Source organism: Hylobates moloch, unplaced genomic scaffold (assembly GCF_009828535.3).
Source record: "Hylobates moloch isolate HMO894 unplaced genomic scaffold, HMol_V3 SCAFFOLD_15, whole genome shotgun sequence".
NCBI classification, from domain to species: domain Eukaryota; kingdom Metazoa; phylum Chordata; class Mammalia; order Primates; family Hylobatidae; genus Hylobates; species Hylobates moloch.
In genome coordinates, this window is record NW_026652290.1 from 91,351,610 (window position 1) to 91,368,809 (window position 17,200).

General features: G+C 37.3%; 1 protein-coding gene across 4 annotated transcripts in view; it reads right to left on the reverse strand.

The window, feature by feature from the left end:
* ZNF112 (zinc finger protein 112) overlaps nucleotides 1-14,854 on the reverse strand; it is a 37,363-nt gene extending 22,509 nt beyond the window's left edge. Inside the window, exons 1-2 of one of the 4 annotated variants that reach the window (XM_058428287.1) lie at nucleotides 14,800-14,854; nucleotides 1,025-1,073 (exon numbers count right to left, since the gene is read on the reverse strand). In XM_058428287.1, the coding sequence (XP_058284270.1) occupies nucleotides 1,025-1,039 (15 nt within the window). In that variant the 5' untranslated portion in view covers nucleotides 1,040-1,073; nucleotides 14,800-14,854. Of the gene's footprint in view, nucleotides 1-1,024; nucleotides 3,242-5,504; nucleotides 6,179-14,799 lie in introns of those variants that run through there. The other 3 variants (XM_058428288.1, XM_032176565.2, XM_032176563.2) reach the window with 3 other exon arrangements.
* Between the last annotated feature and the right edge of the window lie 2,346 nt (nucleotides 14,855-17,200).

Genomic DNA, 17,200 nt, shown 5'->3' on the forward strand with positions numbered 1-17,200 from the left:
TGTACAAAAACATCTATTTTTCCCCCAACCTTAGCTTCAATATAATCTTGTTAGACAAAACCATATTTTATATATTCCACCTGAGACATCACTTAGGAGAAAATATTTTTAGTTTTGAGTCTCTAGAACATTATGGACAAATAATATTAAAATTCCCTCAGACTGGTTTTTGAGTCAAGATTATTTGTAGGAAAACATATTACAATGTAAAACTGCAAGAATCCTCAGGAACTTAAAAGCTTGTGAGTTGGAAATAATTTAAAGAAAAGGGCCGGGCACGGTGGCTCACGTCTGTAATCCCAGCACTCTGGGAGGCTGAGACGCGTGGATCACGAGGTCAGGAGTTCAAGACCAGCCTGGCCAAGATGGTGAAACAACGTCTCTACTAAAAATACAAAAAATTAGCTCGGTGTGGTGGCAGGCACCTGTAACCCCAGCTACTTTGGAGGCTGAGGCAGAGAATTGCTGGAATCCAGAAGGTGAAGGTTGCAGTGAGCCGAGATCATGCCACTGCATTCCAGCCTGGGTAACAGAGCGAGACTCCATCTCAAAAAATAATAATAAATAAATAAATAAATAAATAAATAAATAAATAAATAAATAAATAAATAAAAGGGGGAGAGAGATAACAACAGTTTACGTCAATAATATTGGATGATAAAAATTAACTGCTAAAAATTAAGTGGATAAAAATTCAAAATTGTTATGTAGTAATGCAAGAAAAGTTGTATTAAAAAAAATAACCATGGACAAAAACAGATTTGTAAGCAGGGTAGTAAGGTGTAGGATTTTAAAATTTCTATTCTTTTTTGTACTATTATTTATGAAATAAATAATAAAACACATTTACAACTAAAAGGAAATTTTAGAAAAGGACAAAAACAAAAAGCAAGAGCCTGATACATAAATGATACTAAATGCCTGTTGTTATTGTTTACCCTTGGCAAAGAAGGGGGAAAAAGATGTGTCCACTCACTGCAAAATGAGGTCACATGTAAAATGGCAGAAATGAAAACCAGCTCACCTGGAATTTGGTCATTTTTCTCTTTCTTTTTCTAGAGAAAGGCAGAGACCTGAGAAGGCAGAACAGGGTAATACGAAAGAAGCCATGATTAAAAGGGAAATGTATCTTTGTGCAAATTAGAAAAAGGTGTCCCTTCCCCCAGCAGATGTGGCCACACACCTGCGTTAAGGAGCAGGTAGCATGGGTTGGATTCCAGCTACCACTTGGCTCTCCTGGCAGGGTGCCCTCATGCATGCAGCAATCTGCACAGCTGTACCCAGTAACCTCACATGCCTTACAGCTCCCAGCATGCTCATTCTGATCCTGGGAGAGGTGGGAAATGAGAGGCAGTGGCATGTCATGTACTGGTTAAAAGTGTACTCTGGGGACAAAATGTCTATGTTCAAAACCTGGTGCTACTATATACTTGCTGAGTAACCATGGTTAAATTCATGAACCTTTCCAATGTTTCAGTTCTGTCATCTTGCAAAATCCAGACCATACAGTGCCAACAATATATGATGTTATTAGGACTATCTGTGTGCGTAGAAGAAACCTATTATAACTGCACCAGGGATCTCTATTTCCTTGCAACTATAGAGATGCAGATAGCATTCTGTATCACAAAATTGCCCTGGCAAATGTATTTTGTAAGACATTTGGACAGCAGGGATTACTGCTCTGTCCCTGGAAAGTCACCCTTAACTTCGGAATGTCTGTAGCTCTGGCTTCTTACTTTTGTTTGTTGCCACGGTATATACTATATACATTGAGACCACCCTTATGAAAAATACAGTGGCTGGTAAATATTCTTCCTGAGCTCAGGGGAAGTTCAGTGGTACATCCCTCTTCCCACAGGGTACAGCAAAAAACTAATGAAACCTGTGAGACTACTACATTTCTCATGTTAAACAAAACTGTTATCCTCTGTCTAGACATGACAAAATCTCATTGGTGATGAGAACACCTAGCCTGCAGGGTTGTTTGTGGGGCTGCGTGTGCTCCTCTGTGAAAAGCAGCTCAGTGCTTGACCCTGGGGAGGACTGGACACCAGGAGTTTAATTTCATGGTTCTTCCTCAAGGTTTGTTACTTTACTTACTGTTCTCAGGCAACTTTAAGGCTATCTGTGGAAGAGAAAGAACTGAAAAACATAAACTGAACATTAACTGTGGGTAAGGCAGAGCCCTCTAGCACCACCTCAAAGAGAGGTGCACTACTCCAGTAGGCACCTGCTCCCTCCTCCTCCACCTGGCCTCCGCTGTAGAATCCACAGGATGTAAGCACAACTACCAAGGACAAGTATGAACTTGGCTGCATAATCAGCAGTAAAACAGCTGAGTTTTCTTTCACTTATCCAATATTTATGGATTGCTTTCTAAAAGGGATACAGTGCCCAGAGAGATGCCAGGATAGAGGGTGCATGGAGTCCTTTGAGAGAGCATGGAAGGGCCCTCAAACCCATACATGATGACGGAGGATGGGTGAGGATGGAGGAAATGAGGGCTGATCTTAGTGTTGGAAGATGACTGACCTATATTTCCCACTCAAAGAGAAAGGAGTCATCAGACTATTGAAACAGAATGAGCGTTAGAGGGTATCTAGGGCAAGAGAGGAGGCAGAAAATGTGGTGAGAAGACCAACTCATATGCTTTAAAGGAACTCCCTCACTTAATCCCACAACCACCCAAGAAGTTGGGACAATTTGTAACTCCTTTTACTGTTGAGAATATTGAGGCATCAATATTTTAAGCTGCTTTGTCATTTTATCTAACAGAACAGCCAGGACTATTAGCCCAGTGTCTGTGTTCTCAATTACTAGGACAGTGGCTCTTAAGCTGCCAGCTCACCGGTATCAGTGGGGAGCTTTAAAAAAGAACACCAATGCCCAGACCCAAGTTCAGGATCTATAAATGAGGATCTGTGGAAGAAGAGTTTTTATGAAATCCCCCAGATGACTACAGTGTGCAGAGAGGATTGCAAACCACAGACCAGGACATACATAGAGGCAGTTTGCAGGATAAGCCCATGCAATTAACCACTAGGCCATTTGGCCTCTCAAGAAAATTGTCAGAGAACACTCAAGCCAGGAACAGAGAAGGTCCCGGGAGCCAGGCCTCTTGATTCCCAGATCCCCATTTCTCTCTTTTAAAAGATGCTCTTGGAGCCGTCACTAAGAGGAAGGAGCAGTAACATGCGCTGTGGATGTCTGCAGTTACGCACTCCGTGTGAAGACAGCCTTCCAGTTTAGACCTCTCTGATCACCTTTATCAAGCAGGGGGTCACTAATCAGCCAAGGGACTTTGAGAATTAAAAAGAAAAGGGAATCCTTGTTAAATATGAAATCACACAGTGGTCATCCTATAGACTATTGTTGCTTCTTCATGTTTGATAGAATTAAAGCCTGATTATGTTCCTTTCTTGGCTAAAACGTGTGCATAGCTGCCTTTGGGATAAAGTCTAGATTCTTAGCAAGCCACACAGGAATCTTTCATGTCTGTCTGCTCATTTTCTCTGCAAATCTTCTCTCCCCTTTGATCTCCAGCTGTGTAAATCACTTGATCTCATAAAAAAGTCTCCAGGCCCTTGCATGTGCCATCCCTCCTGCACTCCTTTCTCTTTTCACTTAGAGCAGGGGTTGGAAAGCTTTCATAAAAAGGACAGATAGTGAATATTTCAGGCTTTGTGGGTCACATGCTGTCTCTGTCCAATATTGTTCTTTCTTTTCACAACCCTTCAAATGTAAAAATCATTCTTAGCTGAAGAGGAGACATACAAAAACAAACCAAAGGCAATTTGCCCACTCCCATCACAGATCCTCTTAGCTTTTAACACTGAGCTTGTAGGTGCCCCGCACTATGATACCTTTAAGAAGGTTTTGCTGAAGCCTTATTAGCTCCTAAAACTCATTTGGCCAGCCTAATGAAAGCAGAATGCTTTGGCCAAGAATCAAGCTACAAGAATCAAGCTGCCAAGCTTCAATCCTGACTCTACCACACTGGCAGCATAAACTGACACATATTAATTAACCTCTCAATGCCTCTGTTCTTCATCTGTAAAATGGAGATAAAAGTTGGGTTGTTATATGAGTTCAATGCATCACAATATTAGAAAGTCAGTGTGAGTGATAATAAAATCTGATCAATGTTAGCCATTGTTACTACCATCCTCATTATTATCACTATGAAATAAATCTAGAAGCTGCTCATTAGCTCTGGTTTGTTTCGAAGTATGTTTATTTTAGGTCAGTAATTAACAATAGGTGTACATCACCCTTTCAACATTCTGAAAAATCTATTGGCTTCAGCATCCCCCCAAAACTGGTCAGAGATAAGGGACAGGGAATATTCACATCTTTTATTCTCCCACATCTATTTTCAGAAAATTTGAATATAGCCACTGAGTTGAAGGTCCCTATTTCCTGCTGCCTGCTGGAAAGCTGCACCAACCACAGATAGGTACCAAATAATTCCTCTGCCAATCCCTATGTTTGGTAATAAGCAAATGGAGAATTTGACATAGTTCCCACTGCACAGAAATCTGTAGCCAGGTGGGAAAGGCAGATCAGAAATAAGCAGCAGAAGCATCGGCGAGCTCAAAGACAGGTCAACAGAAACAATCAAACCTGAAGCACATGAAAACAGTGTGCATTCTGTTGTTGATAGAGTGCTCTACAAATGTCAATGAGGTCAAGATGTTAATAGTATTATTCAGGTCTTTTGAATCCTTACTGGTTTTCAGTCTTCTTGTTCTACTGATTACCGGTAAAAGAGTGTTGAGATTTCTACACAGAACTGTGGGTTTCTCTATTTTTTCTTTTAATTCTGTCAGTTTTTTTTTCATGTAACTGTTGTTTTGTGGGTACACATTTAGGATTGTTATGTCTACTTTGATATTAATATAGCCACTCCGTAGTATAGCTCCTTTTCTTTTTTTAACTTTCAAACTATTTATGTCCTTGTATTTAAATGGAGTTCTTTCAGACCGCATATACTTGGTTCTTGCTTTTTATCCAATCTTACAATATATTTTAATTGATGTATTCAGGCCATTGGCATTTCCTACAATTATTGATAGAGCTGGATTTCTGTCTACCATTTTATTATCTTTTTTCCTGTTTGTCCTCCCTGATTTTGTCCCTCTATTACCCCTTCTTCTGCCTTCTTTCGTGTTGATTTTTTTTTTTTTTTTTTACTGTTCCATTCATTTTATCTATTAGCTTTTGGCTGTATGTCATTTTTTTTTCCAGTGGTTGCTCTAGGGTTGTAATATACGTATCTAATCTTTCACAGTGTATTTAGCATTATTGTTTTACTACTTTTTGTAAAATGCAGATGCCTTACCAACAAATAGTTCCCTTTATCTGCCCACTTTGTTTCATTTGTATATACTACTCTATATACACAAAAACCTCTAGCCAAGAAAGTTATAATTTTTATTTAAAAATTCATGCATATTTTAAAGAGTAGAAAAACAGCATTTTATATTTGCCAAAAAACTTACTATTTCTGGTGCTCTTTCATCATTTCTGAAGTTCCTAGTTTCCACTTAATATCATTTCTATTCAGCCTAAAGAACTTCCTTTAGTGCTCCTTTTAGCACAGGTGTGGCATTTTTTCCCTTCATTCCTGAAGGACATTTTCACTGGATATAGAATTTTGTACCGACAACTCCTTTAAGAATCTTAAAGATGTTTTTCCAATGTTTTCTGGCCTCCATGGCTTCCTATGAGAAATCCACATATATCTGAATCATTGTTCTACCAGATATATAATGTGCCATTTTCTCTAGCTGTATTCAAGAATTTTTATTTTTAACTTTCAGAAGTTTGATTATGATGTATCCAGAAGTGATTTTCTCTGAGTTTATCGTATTTGGTAATCAATGAGTTTCTGGAATCTGTAAATTTATGTCTCTCACCAAATTTGGGCAATTTTCAGCGAGTACTCCCAAACAAACATTTCTCTCCTCTTCTCCTGAGACTCCAAAGACAGGAATACTAGACTTCTGATATTGTCCCACAGGTTCTGAAGGCTCTGCTCATTTTTTTTTCAATTTTTTTCTCTCTGTTGCTCAAATCGCATTTTTATACTAACCTATCTTCAAGTTCACTGATTCTTTCTTCTGTCATCTCCAGTCTGCTAGTGAGCTCACTGAATAATTTTTTTTACTTCAGATGTTATCTTTTTCATAAAACAAATCTTAATTTCCTAAGAATTCAAATCAGACAAAGAATTTTCTCTATAATAGATTTAAAGTAGAAATGAACAAGAAAAAGATATCTAGACAATCTCCAAATGTTTGGAAATTAAGCAGCATACTTCTAAGCAACCAATGAAATTAGTCACAAAAGAAATTAGATGCAGTGAAGTGGAAATACATTTTAGAAAATAAATTAGAGCATATTTTAAATGGAATCAAGACTTAAATGCAACATATCAAAATGTAAGAGATGCAGCTAAAGCAGATATTATAGAGAAATATATAGCAATGATGCAAATATTAGAAAAGAGGTCTTAAAGGCAAACAGAAAAAAAGGACATAATAAACCTAAGACAGAAATAAATGAAATTTAAAACACAAAAACACTAGACAAAATCAAGCCTATCAAAATATGGCTGGGCCAAATCCAGCCCACTGCTTGTTTCTGTACAGGATGTAAGCTAAGAATGGTTTTTACTTTTTAATGGTTGAAAAAAATCCTGAAAAGATTATTTTGTGATGTGACAATTAGGTGAAACTCAAATTTCAGTGTCCATAAAGTTTTACTGTAACACAGCAATAATCATTTGTTTACGTACGGCCTATGGCTGCTTTTGCATTACAGCAGCAGTGCTATGTAGTTATAACAGAGATCATAGGTGGCACTCTCATTTCTTCGTATTGTTGCTAAGCATAATTTAAACCACAGTGACTCAGCATTAGGTTAACTCAATTGGGTTAAATGCTGTTAATTGAACAACATTTCAAGTACCATATGTATTGCTGTAACACAACATTTTAATTTTTGTATTACTAATACACACTCATCAAGCCAAACACAGGAAAAAAACTCCAGAAAAACAGACTTTGTTACACTTTAAAGGCACAATGGAGGTGAAATATTTTGTGAATGAATTAGATAACAAAGCTTATCATGCTTATTGTGCTTCCTATGCAGTGACAACATATCTATGCTAAAATAATCAAACATATGTCAACACTGTCACACTAAGCACTCATCACAATATTCTCAATTCACAATAAATGGTCGGAAAAATTAGAAAATTTTAAATAAAATGTCTCATCAGAGCAGAATTTCTTCACAAAAAAAAAATGAAAAAGAGGTAGCAACTACAGTACATTTTGATATTCGGATATTCAGCTTCTATTTCTGCCCCAAGCAAGGAAAGTAATTTGCCAGTGATGAGTTAATTAAATCATGTTTGATTGTAGAAGGCAAAGAAATGTGTCCAGATAAAATAAATTTATTTACAATTATTAGACTTTGGGCAAGACCAACTGCTCTGAGTTGAGGACAATGGGAACAACATTATGGTCCATTAAAATAGAAGGGAAATGATTCTGATAAATTTTATTTGGCTCTTGATTTCACAGATGTTACTAATGTTGCTCAGATGTTGTGTATTCAAGGAATCAATGCCAAGTTTGAGTGGCTGAATAATTAGCCTCTAGGAACAGTCTATATGGAACAACCACAGGTGAAAATATTACCAGAGAAGGTACAAATATTAATTCAGTAAACCTGAGGCAGTACAATCTGCTAAGAAGTGTTAAAATTGATAGTGGTAAAAGATATGTTGGAGCAGAAAAAGGCAGAGGTTGGATTTATAAAAACATGTATTTAAAGCCTATGGTTACTCATTGTATTATTCATCAGCAGGTACTTTGCAGAGAATATTTTAATCTATCATGTGCTATTGAACCAGTAGTGGCAACAGTGAACTTCATGCAAACTCAAAGATTTAACCATCATCAGTTTCATGAATTTCATGAGAAATAGAAAAAACCTGACTTGCCCTACCATATGAGAGTTCAATGTCTGAGCAGCATTGAAGTTTTATTGTGATTTTTTTAAATCTCAGGGCTGAGACTGAAATATTTCTGAATAAGAACTTCCCTCAAGCATTACTATTGATATAACACTGAATGACATTGGAAATTAGCTTTAGCTGTAGACTTGATAATGTTTCTTAATGAATTCAACCTACAATTAAAACGCAAAACAGTACTTATTTGTGAAATTTAGAGTGTAGGAAAGTTATTGCAAAGACAATTAATGTCTGAATCACAGGTAATGCTAAACCACTTTACAAATTGCCAGTGCTGTCAAAAGTTAAAACAAGTAATATCTCAATTCCCACATAAATTTGTAGCATATATGTTATCCGAGCCCAAACTTCAGAATTGTAACAGTGTTTTCAGACCTTGCAAGTGCAAGGGACCTTTCTGCATTTCAAAGTCCATTTCATTGTACACTGCATAATTCTCCTAACCTTCCATTGGAAGTGATTATTCTGAAATGTAGTGACACACTAAAAGGTAAATATCAAGAGTCTACAATAATTCTTTAAATGTCTTCTGTATTAGTTTCTATTGCTGCTATAATAAATTACCACAAACTTGGTGGCTTAAAATAATGCAATCTATTCTTTATTAGTTATGGAGATCAGAAGTCTAAAATCAGTTTCTGTGGGTTAAAGTCAAGGTGTCAGCAGGGCTGGTTGCTTCTAATAGGAATCCATTTCCTTGCCTTTTCTAATTTCCAGAGGCTGCTGGAATTCCTTGGCTTATGGCTGCAGCACTCCAATTTCTGCTTCTGTTATCACGTCACTTTCTTCTAACTTTGATCCTTCTGCTTTTCTCTTAAAAGAATCCTTGTAATTAGAACACTGGGCCCAACCAGATAATCCAGGATAACCTACGCATCTTAAAATCCATAAGCTTAATCACACCAGTAAATCTCTAATACCATGTGAAGTAACATTCACAACCTCTGGGAATTAGGATATGGATATCTTTAGGGAGCCACTATTCAGTTTACCACAACTTTCAACTCATTAATATTCACAACTAAAATCATTTGCTTATGGATTAGTATCAGTTTTTGGTAGGACCTATTTAAAAAATTTCTTTTCAAAGATAAAATACATAAAACCTCATTACAAATCAGCGTTAACAGATGAACATTTACAGTCAATTTTGATGACAGGGAATAGCAACCTTGAACTTCAATTAAGTTGTACTCAATCATTATATCTTAAATTTTGTCAATTAAAGTTTCCTCTCATTATATAAATACCTAAATAATAGTACTGATATTTCTAGTTAACTGGAAAACCTGAAATATTTACAATCTGGGCCTAAAAAAATAGGTTTACTGGCTCCTGGACAAAATTAATTCAACCCACAGGGGGTTCTTTGCAAAGATTAGTAAAAATTAAACTCCTGATGAAGAACAAAAGAGAAATGACACAAATTACCAAAACCAAGAATGAAAGAAGGGATATCACTACAGACTTAACAGGCATTAGAAATATAGATGACACATGCACACGTATGTTTATTGCGGCACTATTCACAATAGCAAAGAGTTGGAACCAACCCAAATGTCCAACAACGATAGACTGGATTAAGAAAATGTGGCACATATACACCATGGAATACTATGCAGCCATAAAAAACGATGAGTTCATGTCCTTTGTAGGGACATGGATGAAGCTGGAAACCATCATTCTCAGTAAACTATCGCAAGGACAAAAAACCAAACACCGCATGTTCTCACTCATAGGTAGGAACTGAACAATGAGAACTCATGGACACAGGAAGGGGAACATCACACTCCGGGGACTGTTGTGGGGTGGGGGGAGGGGGGAGGGACAGCATTAGGAGATATACCTAATGCTAAATGACGAGTTAATGGGTGCAGCAAAACAACATGGCACATGGATACATATGTAACAAACCTGCACATCGTGCACATGTACCCTAAAAACCTAAAGTATAATAATAAAAAAAAGAAAAAAAAACATAAATGAATTAACATTAATGAATTCAAATGATAGATGAAATGGTTTAATTCCTTGAAAGACACAAAACACAAAATACTGATGCGAGAAATCAAAGAGAAAAATGAAAAAAATCACTCAAAATTCTATATGCTGCATTGATTCGTTCATGTGAAGTTATGGAAAAGGCAACCGGGTTGGGGAGTAAACCAGGGGTTTCCTGGAGTTAAGAGTTGGGGAAGAGTTTGACTACAAAAAGTTACCACAAGGGTATGTTTCTGGGCGATGGAACTGTTGTGAATCTTGATTGTGGTGGTGAAGTCTATGTGACAATGCAATTGTCAAAACTCAGAAATATACACCAAAAAGAATAAATTTCTACTATAAGTAGATAAGTTAAACAATAAATGTTAAAAAATTAAATAAGGCTGTTCTACAGGTACTTGTCAAACTTTTAAGTGCACAGCAATCACCAGCTCCAGTAAAAGTGAAGCAGAAAAAGCATTTGACAAAATACAATATCCACTCATGACAGAACTTTCGCAGACTAAAAATATAATGGAACTTATAAAAATGCTTTCCCCTATGATTAGGAACAAGGCAGAGATGTGTACTCTTGACATAACTATTCAACACTGTACTGAAAATCAGCCAGTGTAGTGAGGCAAGGAAAAGAAATAAAAAGCATACAGATTAGAAAGGAAGAAATAAAACTGACCCGATTAATATACAACATGTGTCTCTATGGAAAATTCCAAGGAATCTACCAAAAACCAAAGATTTCTAGTGAGTATAGCAAAGTCAGAGAATACAAGGTCAATGCACAAAAATCAGGTGTATTTCTATACACTAACAATGTACAACTGGAAACCAAAATTTTAAAACAATATGATTTAAAATAGCTCTAGAAGAATAAATTATATATTATACTTGGGCATATGTCTAAACAAAACATGTATAGATCTGTATGCAGACAATCATGAAACACTAATGGAAGAAATTAAAGAACACTTAAATGAAGGGACATGTTATATTAATGAACTGGAAAACTCAATGTGATAAAGACAGATCTAATGATTTAACATAATGTCAATGAAAATACCAGCTGAATTTTTGGTAGATATAAACAAGCTGATTCTAAAATGCATATTGAAAGGCAAAGGAACCACAATAGCTAAAAACAATTTTGGAAAAAAAGAATAAATTTGGAGGAATCAAACTATCCAGTCTTAATATTTACTATCAAGCTACAGTAAATATGATATCTTGGTACTGGTGAAGAGATACACACATTGATCAATTTATTAGAACATGGTACAGAAATAACCCAAACAGGTGGTGTTGGGATGGTTGGTCATTCATATGTAAAGAAATAAATCCCAACTTAACCATCACATACTATAAAAAAGTTAACTCAAAATAGATCACAGATTTAAGTGTAAAACCATAAAACTTCTAGCACAAGAGAAAATCTTCATGACCTGGGGCTAGGCAGACTTCTTAGATATGACATCAAAAGCACAATCCAAAAAAGATAACATTGATAAATCAGATGTCATTAAAATTAGAAACTTTTGTTCTGCAAAAGACACTATTAAGAGAATGAAAAGACAAGCTACAGGTTGAGAAGAAATATTTGCAAATCACACATCCAACAAAGGACTTAAATCCAGAATATATAAATAGCTCTCAAAAAAAATCAACAATAGGAAAAATATAACCCAATGTAAAACTGGGCAAAGCATGCATACAGACACTTCAGCAAAGAAGATATAAGGATGGCAAAGAAACAACAACAAAAAAAGAAATATCTGCTGAACACCACTAGCCATTAGGGAAATGTAAATTAAAGTCACAATGCTTAGAACGGCTAAAATAAAAAAAAATAACGAAAATACTAAGTGCTGACGAAGATGTAAATAAACTGGAACTTTCTACATCATTAGTGAGAATGCAAAATGGTACAGATACTACAGTTTGGCAGTTTCTTATAAAGTTAAACATACATTTCCCATATGACCCAGTAACCCCACTCGTGGCTTCATACCCTACAGAAATCAGCATAAAAAAACTGTACATGAATGTTTATATCAGCTCTATTCATAAATGCCAAAAAGTGGGGGGAAAAGTCTGTCAACCAGTGAATAGATAAACTGTGATATATCCGTAAAATGGATACTTCTGTTAACCAGAAGTAAACAGAAATGAAGTATTGATATGTATAACAACTTGGATGAATGTCAAGAGCAATTTGCTGAGTAAAAGAATCCAGTCTCAAATGTTACATATAGCATCAGTTCATTTATATGACATTCTCAAAAAGACAAAACTATAGAGTTTTAGTGGTTATGGTAGTTGCCAGTGGTTACAGGTATGGTGAGGGGTAATTATGAGGGAAGACATGAGGGCAGTTTTTGGGGTGATGGAACTGTTCTTTTTCTGACTACGGTAGTCGTTATACAAACTATGCCTGTGTTGTAATAGAATTGTACACCAAAAATAACAAAATAGTCAATTTTACCGTAGAAACATTTTTTAAAAACATGTTTTAAAAACCTGGAAACACAACCTCAGTTATAAGGCATAGTCTATAAATGCTGTTACCATTTCTAACAATTTGTTTCTTAGGAATTTTTTTTAGATTATCAAAACATAACCAATCATTGCTCTTCAACTCTTCAATACTCTGAAATAGTTGGTGGATTATATAACCTACCAATATTAAGTGAGATTAAGGAATATATCCAGGGGTTATTTCTATTCTATTTTGATACCTAATTCCAATTCTACACTGCAAATCCTTGATGCCAGCTGTCTGTTGAGTAGCTACTCTAACCATAAACTCTTAACAACCTTGTACGATGTGCTGGGCACATGGAGAAAAATATGACATGGTCCCAGAAATAGAAGAACTTTCAGTGTATGGATTTAGATAAAGAGAAATAAGAAACAAAGAGCTATAAGACTTAGGCAAGGCAAACTCTCTACTGGAACACAAAGTTCATCACCATCCTTCTCCAAGGTACAGCTCTCATGTGTCCCCTAGCTTCCTCAAGTAAGGACCATTCTGTAAGCTGCAACGAATGAAAACTTTAGAGTAGCTGCTGGCATTTCCCTTTCACAGTCTTGGATATAAGCAATTTATGATCATCAATATTTGACAATTACGACAATCAATCGAACAATATTATACTAAGTTGATGTTAGAGATTTGCTTTAAAATACTGAAACAAAAAAAAGGGGCAGGGAGTTGATACAAGACTGGCAAATGTTAACAAAGGTTGAAGCTGGGTGATGCTTCCACAGAATTATTTTAGTCATATTACATTTGGCTATGCTTATAAATTTCCATAGTAAAAACTTAAGGGAAAAATAAAAGCTATGAAGCCTATTTGGTTAAACATGGGTAAAAATCCAAAAAGAAGTCTACTGGAAGAGGAAAACATTGAAATATTAATATTGTTACTGTTATATCTTGTGGTTAGCATAATTAAATTTTTTCTTTTACACTTTCTAAACTTTCTTAATCTTTTACAATATGCAATAATTTATATAATCAGAATATGAACTATAAATATTTCAAATAAAATTAAATTACAGATAACTTAAAAAATCAAAAATTCAAAGCTCATTAACCTCGCTTTCATGGTCCTCTAGAAAAATCCAAATATGTCTTCTGAAGCTGATACTAAACACATCAAGAACTAAGGCAATGGATGGAAACTATTTGAATTCAAATCCGAGCTCAGGCTCTTACCACCTGAGTGACCTAAAGATAAACCACCTATGCTCTGTGTCTGTTTGCTTATCTTTAAGATGGTGATGGTGGTACCCAACTCAGCCTCAAAGGGCTCTTGTGAGGATTAAATATGTTAATTCATATCAAACTCTTAGAATGATCAGCACTAAATGTTTAAATACTGTCTTTATTACTCATGCCCAAGTACTCCCTCATCCGTTTCTGCATTTATTGAACAAATAACAGGGCATCTTCGAGCAGAATTTGCCAGTGAATGAAGGAAATATCGTCTTCCCTGGAAAGAAAAGATGATAAGTACTACTCAGGTGAGACTCCGCTGCCAAGTGCCAAACGGTCATTCCCTCTTTCTCCCTGCAGCCTTTTTCAAGAAGACAAAGCTAAAGAAGGAAAGGAGGATGGGAGAAATCAGAACTCCTGCATGAATTACAGTGGACTACCCAGACAGCCCGGAGTGATCCTCTCCTAAAGAAAAATCTCTCAGTGATCAGAAAAGGGCCAGGGATATTCTGCAGCGGGAGCTCTGACCCCATCCTGGGTTCACAGAAGCTTTCAGTGAACTGAGTCCTTCTCAGAAAATTAAAAAGTGCTAATAACAAGAGACCCATCTTCTACCACCTGTCAGGCTCTGTTCCAAGTATTTTTATTTAACTCTCAAAAGAACTCCATTAGATAGATACTAGTACCATTTTAAAGAAAAAGAAACATAGGCAGAGAGATTAAGATACTCGCCTGTTATTATACTGCTAGGAAGTGGCAGAGCTGGCTGATGGTCACGGGAAAGGGCTAGGGGAGTACAGAACCCAGGAGATCCCCAGTCCCTGCGATGTAGGATCCTGAACCCCCGGCGCTAAGTGGGGATGCGCCAGCTGCCCCACACTGGAGAAGGCTCATTCAAAGATAACACAAATCCCGCCCTTCGCCGCAAGTGGATTATCCTCCCCTAGAGCTACTGCCCGGTTGCTACTGGCCCCCAGCAAAACGAACATCAGTATGGAAGGAAGGAGCAGGACGCAGGGCAGGGAGGGCTCACCTTTCTGGGAGGAACGAAGGCCGCGGCCTAGCGTACCTGGGGCGGAAGTGGCTCTGCCTACAGAGACCTCCTGGACTACGCTTCCCAGAATTCCCGACGGGATCGGGGAGACGGCCTCAGCCTCCTAGAGCGGAAGTTACCCGACTACACGGGGCTCCCAAACTACACTTCCCAGAATTCCTACAAAAACTCTCCACTTCTCTGCCTGCCTAGGACGCAAGTGCCCGGTGCCAAGCTGAGAGCCTGGATCGTAGTTCACATGTGCCGGTCCCAAAGGAATTCCTTAACTCCCCCTTCCTGGAATCGAAATGCTTCCAAAGACAGAGAGCTTGTATATATATTTCTCTGTTTTCCCCAGCGGACCGTGCATGAAAGGCACCTTTCCTGGCGCGTGTGTCTCTGACCCTGTGGATCTTCTGGACAATTCCCGGAATTTCTTGTAGGGCAGCACTTCCGCTTAAGTCGTCTCCTTCTCGTTTGGGTAGTCAGTATTTGTATAGTCACTATTCCCTTTTGGTTAACCGTCTAATTTTATACTGCCAGTCCAGCTCTACTGCCTTCCCCCTAGAGTTTGAATTTATTTTTCTTCAAACGCGACCCAAACCCAAATAAACTCAACGAAAGCTGGCTTTACTTACCTACCTACCTACCTACCAAGAAAATATCCCATAAAGGAGAGAACAGAGAAGCTTGCAATACAGGAAGAAAAAAAAAAAAGAATTACAGAATGGAAGCGATGTGTGCGCTAAAAATGCAGGTACTTAAAGGAAATTGGGCTGATTTGTACTGGACACCGAATTTAAGGAATACACGATCTCAACCTTTCTTTGACTGGATTACTTTTTTATTCCATTTTGGTGTGGACGCGTCTGAAACTGATAGTGCCGCTGCTACCTACCATAATGTGTTGCAAAATCCACAAGAACGTGGATGCCAAGAATCCACAAAAAAACAGAAGCAACCGTTGATGAGTCCATAAGCAGAAACAGCAAATGGTTCCCACGTTTCCTCTGCTTTAACTACTGATGATGAAATGCAAGCCATAAGGCAAATAGAAGGGCTGTACTGATACAGACAAAATGTTATTATTATGGGAAAGGATAAGTCCCTTGTAAGACCTCAAATTTTTTTCTTCTTTGAGAAAAATCTGTCACCTATTTTCACCCTGCTCTTGATAAAGCAAATATTGTAAGTTGTCTTATGGATGACAGGATGATTCAGGGAGGACGGTGAATGGGTTGACTCAATCCAGAAAAGGAAGAGGAAAATAAAAAGACATAACGACCAATCTGTGAAAATGCTCAGTGGCTTAAAAGACACTATTAAGAGATGAGACTATTGGATTCTTTATTTAACAACTACTTTCCAAGAAAATGTTTTTGAAAATACATATGATTTACATATTAAAGAGGATCAATCTGATAATGGGGGATTTTTTTTATAAAATGAAAGGAAAATTTAAAAATACACGGGACAGAATAATACTTTGTGTACTTCCACTTCCAGGAATAATAAAATGAGTGATTTGGAACAAACATCTGGCAGAGGAAAGGTATTTTAAAATACTGTTTTTTAAAATAAAAAAAAAAACACTAGTGATGTCAAGTCATTATCCTCAGCACACTAATCTGGGAACAGAAAACCAAACACCACATTCTCAGTGAGAATGGGAGCTGAAAAAGGAGAACACATGCACACAGGAAGGGGAACAACACACATCGGGGCCTGTCGGGACGGACAGCATGAAGAAAAGCAGTTATTGCATGCCGGGCTTACTACCTAGGTGATGGGTTCCCAGGTGCAGCAAACCGGCATGGCACACGTTTACCTTTCTAACAAATCTGCACATCCTGCACTTATACCCCATAAATTTAAAGCAAAACGAAACAAAAGGAAACAAAAAAACGATAACAAAAGGCTAGCGGTCAAATAAAGTTTCAAGCTGAGAAAGTGACAGACCAATTTTTGGTTCAAATCATGGTTCTCAAGCAGGTGCCATAAAGTCAGGATAAAGAATTTGATTACATATTGTACCTAAGACATACAGCAAATGACTACAAAAATTATTCTCAACACATATGTGTCTTCTAATTCAATGATGACGCCGTCTACCGGGAGATACCGTTGGACTCCAAAGGGCTCAGTCCCCCTAGACTGGCCTCCCACTCTAATCACAGTGGGAAGCCCTTCGTTGTTTGACCTGTGCTTCTTAGCAACCGGTTATAAATCAGGTTTCCACCACTCCCTGTTTCAGTTGCATGAATTTGCTCGAAGAGCTCACAGCACGCAGGGAAACACTGACAATTACCATTTGATCATAGCGGATATTACAAAAAATTCAGAAGAAAGATTTTGGGCCGGGCATGTGGGGAGGGGCGCACTGCCTTCCGGGAAGTTTTAT